Below are 4265 nucleotides of genomic sequence, written 5' to 3'. Positions count from 1 at the left end.
TTGTGAGTCTCTTTAGGAGGTTAATGTGACCTTAGAGGCCCCTGAAAAGAAGGATTGGTCAGAAAAGATACTCATTTGCATATTCTAAACTATGTAACCTCTGGGGCAGGGCTCAGAAAAGGCACATTTGCCTGGGGCAGAGAAAACTGGTTACACAGCTGAGAGGGTTTACTGATAGCATGTATTTTACTGAGGGCAAGTATCTCCAACCTTAACTCTTAGAAATGTTTCTGAGGATTTAAAGTCTGCAGCTAATAGAGATTCTGCAGCTCTCTTTTTCTTCTTTCCCTCCTTCCTTCCCTCCCTCCCTCCCTCTTTCCTTCCTTCCTTCCTTCCTTCCCTCTCTCTTTTCTTTTTTTTTAAACGACCATGTCTCACAGGAAACCCAGGTTTCCCACTGTCACTCTATGCAGGAAGAGACTAAGCTCTGTGTGGCTGCTATGGCTCCTGATTGCAAGGTTCCGCACAGAAACAGTAAATTACCACATCTATGAGGAAGAGACACCCGGGACAGTCATTGGTGTCCTCTCAGAAAACGCTATGTTTGATTCACTCGGTAAGGTTCCTAGAAACTTTCGCCTAATGAAGCAGTTCAACAGCTCTCTGATCCGGGTGAGAGAGGCTGACGGACAGTTGACTGTCGGGGAGAGCGGTATTGACCGAGAGCAGCTCTGCCTGCAGTCCCTGCAATGCACGCTGGCTTTCGACGTGGTCAGCTTCTCCCAGTTAATACATGTGGAAGTGGAGGTGAGAGACATTAATGACCACTCGCCACGTTTCCCGGCCTCCGAGATCTTTGTGCAGGTGTCCGAGAACGTGGCTGTGGGAACCCACTTCCCCTTGGAAGTGGCCGTGGACGAGGATGTGGGTTCGAATGCCCTCCAGAGTCTTCTCCTGGCTGAGCCACACAGCCCCTTCCGTGTGGAGTTGCAGATTAGAGCTGATGGCGCCAAATGCGCTGACCTGGTGCTTCTGCAGGAGCTGGACCGTGAGAGCCAGGCCACCTACAGCCTAGAGCTGGTGGCCCAGGATGGTGGAAGCCCCCCGCGCTCCGCCACGGTCACCCTCAACGTTCAGGTGCTTGATGTCAATGACCACAGCCCAGCCTTCCTACACGGCGCTGTCACCGAGGTGGAGCTGGCGGAGGACGCTCCCGAGGGCTCCCTGCTTCTCGACTTAGACGCCACAGACCCAGACGAGGGCCCTAACGGGGATGTAGTGTTCTCCTTCGGTGGTCAAACCTCGCCTGAGGCGCAGCTCCCTTTTCGCTTGGACCGGCGCTCAGGTCACCTGACTCTAGCTGGTCCCGTGGACTATGAACAGAAGAACACCTACGAGCTGGACGTGAAGGCTCAGGACCAGGGCGCAGGGCCTCAGACGTCCACTTGTAGGGTCATCGTGCGCATCCGCGACGTGAACGACAACGCGCCGGACATAACCATCACCCCACTGGTAGTGGCTGTGACCACCGCCCCCGACCTCAGCTCGTTTGCGACCCCATTCCCGGCCTCTTTTGCACAGCCGGGAGGCCCCGAGTCTGGGGTGGCCTCTTTCATACCTGAGGGGGCGGCTCAAGAGAGCCTCGTGGCGCTGGTCAGCACCTCGGACAGGGACTCGGGAGCTAACGGGCAAGTGCGATGCGCCCTCTATGGACACGAGCACTTCCGACTGCAGCCGGCCTACGCGGGCAGCTACCTAGTGGTGACCGCGGCGCCCCTGGACCGCGAGCGCATCGCCGAGTACAACCTGACCCTGGTGGCCGAGGACCGCGGCTCTCCTCCGCTGCGCACTGTGAAGCCCTACACGGTGCGCGTGGGAGACGAGAACGACAACGCTCCTCTCTTCGCGCGTCCCGTCTACGAAGTGTCAGTGACTGAGAACAACCCTCTGGGGGCCTACCTTACCACTGTGGTTGCTCGGGACCCAGACTTGGGTAGTAACGGCAAGGTGACCTATCGGCTGTTAGAGGCCGAAATAGGTCGGGGCGGAGGCCTGGTCTCCACCTATGTCTCCGTGGACTCGGTCACTGGGGTACTGAGGGCTCGGAGGCGCTTTGACCGCGAGGCTCTGGCTGGGTTGGAGGTGGGGCTGGAGGCGCACGATGGTGGCTCTCCCGCCCGGTGGGGCCGAACCGTGGTGCGGCTGGTGGTGGAGGACCAGAACGACCACGCGCCCGAGGTAATTTATCCACTACTTTACAATGGCTCAGCTATCGTGCCGCTGCCCCGCGGGGCGCCCCCAGGCTTCCTGGTGACCCAGGTGCAGGCCCGAGACGAGGACCAGGGTCCCAACGCCGAACTGACTTACATCCTCACCCACAGCGACGGCGGCCCCGGGGCACTGGCGCTGCACCCGCACACGGGCGAGCTGTCACTGCGGCGGCAGCTGTCGCCTTGGCCCATCGACCCTCTCACTGTGGTGGTCACAGTGCGGGACGACGGGCGTCCGTCTCTCTCCTGCACAGCCACCCTGTTCTTGGTCCCCGCGCCCCCCTCTCCCCCTGGTGGAGATGTGGTACTGGTGCCACCTCCACCCCTGCCACCGCTCTCTAGAGAGGAGCAGGCTGGAGCCCAGCAGGGGCGGCTCCAGAGGGGTTCTGGATGGAGTCCCGACCTCTCCACTATCTTCATTGGGGTGCTGGCGGGTGGCTGCGGGCTGCTGCTCCTGGCCATCGTCACCGTGGCCTCGTCGTGTCAGGGTAGGGGCCTGGTCTGGAGGAAGGCGCTTTTCAAGAGCAGCACGAGATCAGGACTGGCCGGCGAAGACAGCTGGCCATCTGGCAGCCGGAGGTCTCCTGGATGGTCCAGTACTAATGACTTTGAGAGCCTTGAAGAGTCCTACCGTCTTTCTGTCCCAGATCAAGCTAAGGAGGAGGAGACTTTCAACACACCTCAGTCTAGGGACAGTGGGGTGTCCCTTTCTCTCTCATCTGGAGAGAGGAGTGAGACTCCCAAATCACAGGTACCCCACTCCCCAGCCTTAGGAATTCTAGGAACCCTTAGGAACCTTTATCTTTATTATAAAGTTATTTATTCACTTCATTCATAAGAATTCTGATTCTGCCTGCTGGAGTTTGAGTTACTGCAGTGCATTTCAATTTGCTAATTCCAGGGGTAGAGGTGTTGTGTATTTTAATTAGCAAAGAAGATTCACTTCCCACCAGACTTACAGATTTGATTATTTTATGTTGTTGTAGGCACAGATATGTTTATGGGCTGTGTGCATTGTCCCTGTAGTTCAGTTTTAGCACAGCCACAGTGAAGAGTTTAAATGATGTCTTTGGGAAGAGTTTCACATGACTGATTGGTGTGTCTGCTGGGTGGGTTTTGATATTTAAGGGTGAAAAATTATTAACTGCTACTTTCACCTCACCTCTCTTTAATAGGGTTCAATCTCAGCTCCTTTTCATTCCACATCTCTGTGGCAAGAGGATAAATCTGCTTCAAGTTTAGGGTAATTTCAGAATATTTATTGTTATGTCTCAGCAATATGCTTGACATTTTTTATGTTTAACGTTTTTCTGTGTAACCAAAGTAATTCCTTCTTTCATTTCCAATACCCACTCAAGACCAGATGAACCCAGTGTGAAGGACAGTGGGAAAGGAGACAGTGAATATAATGATAGTGATTCTGGTATTAGTGAAGAAGGGGTCAAGAAAACATCCCTTCAGATGGCTGAAAAGCAATCTGGTAAGTGTATACTGTCTAACTATGGAGACCTCCCCCCCCCCCCCCACAGTATCCTCTTCACATATTTGCACTAAGACTAAAAGAGCAAAATTTGGCAAGTGGTCACAAATGTGATATTAAAGGAAGGCTCTTGCTGACTCCTGCTGGCTCAAAAAGGAGAAACTCTGAAACCCAGTGTATCATGATAATTGATACTGTTTTACATGATGATGCTGACAAAATGTCAAGCATATCAGGAATTGAATTTGACTGTACACTCCTTCTCAGAAAGAAATTTCTGGGAATTCAGTTAGGTTGGAACACCACTTTCAGCATGGGCAAAAAGTCTAAATGCTATTTTCAGCAGCACAATATAAGGAGATTACGATTTCTTGTTCCCTGGGTATGATATACTTCTGTTAATGCAGTCTAAGATTATGCTGCCTTCTTAAGCAATGCATTAGCTTGTTTTACTGCTTGGAAAATTTTAGTGTTATCTGAGAAGTTGACTTTCATTAAGAATGTGTTCCTCCAGACTATTTATAAAAAGATGACATAAGACTGTTTCAAGCAACAATCCCTGGGAGAAGTACCTG

General features: G+C 52.9%; 1 protein-coding gene across 1 annotated transcript; it reads left to right on the top strand.

Annotated features, from left to right (window-relative positions):
* Positions 1-369: 369 nt before the first annotated feature.
* LOC138146697 (protocadherin-8-like) lies at positions 370-3299 on the top strand. Its single transcript, XM_069068819.1, has 4 exons — positions 370-1455; positions 1522-2514; positions 2557-2961; positions 3237-3299. Exons 1-4 carry the CDS (start codon positions 370-372, stop codon positions 3297-3299), a joined length of 2547 nt encoding a protein of 848 aa, XP_068924920.1.
* Positions 3300-4265: the final 966 nt, after the last annotated feature.

Source organism: Petaurus breviceps, unplaced genomic scaffold (assembly GCF_028583685.1).
Source record: "Petaurus breviceps papuanus isolate PSGF00001 unplaced genomic scaffold, PetGlider_PUasm1.0 90769, whole genome shotgun sequence".
Classification (NCBI taxonomy): Eukaryota; Metazoa; Chordata; class Mammalia; order Diprotodontia; family Petauridae; genus Petaurus; species Petaurus breviceps.
The sequence above is the reverse complement of the archived record's forward strand: the minus strand, read 5'-3'. Positions and strand labels throughout refer to the sequence as shown.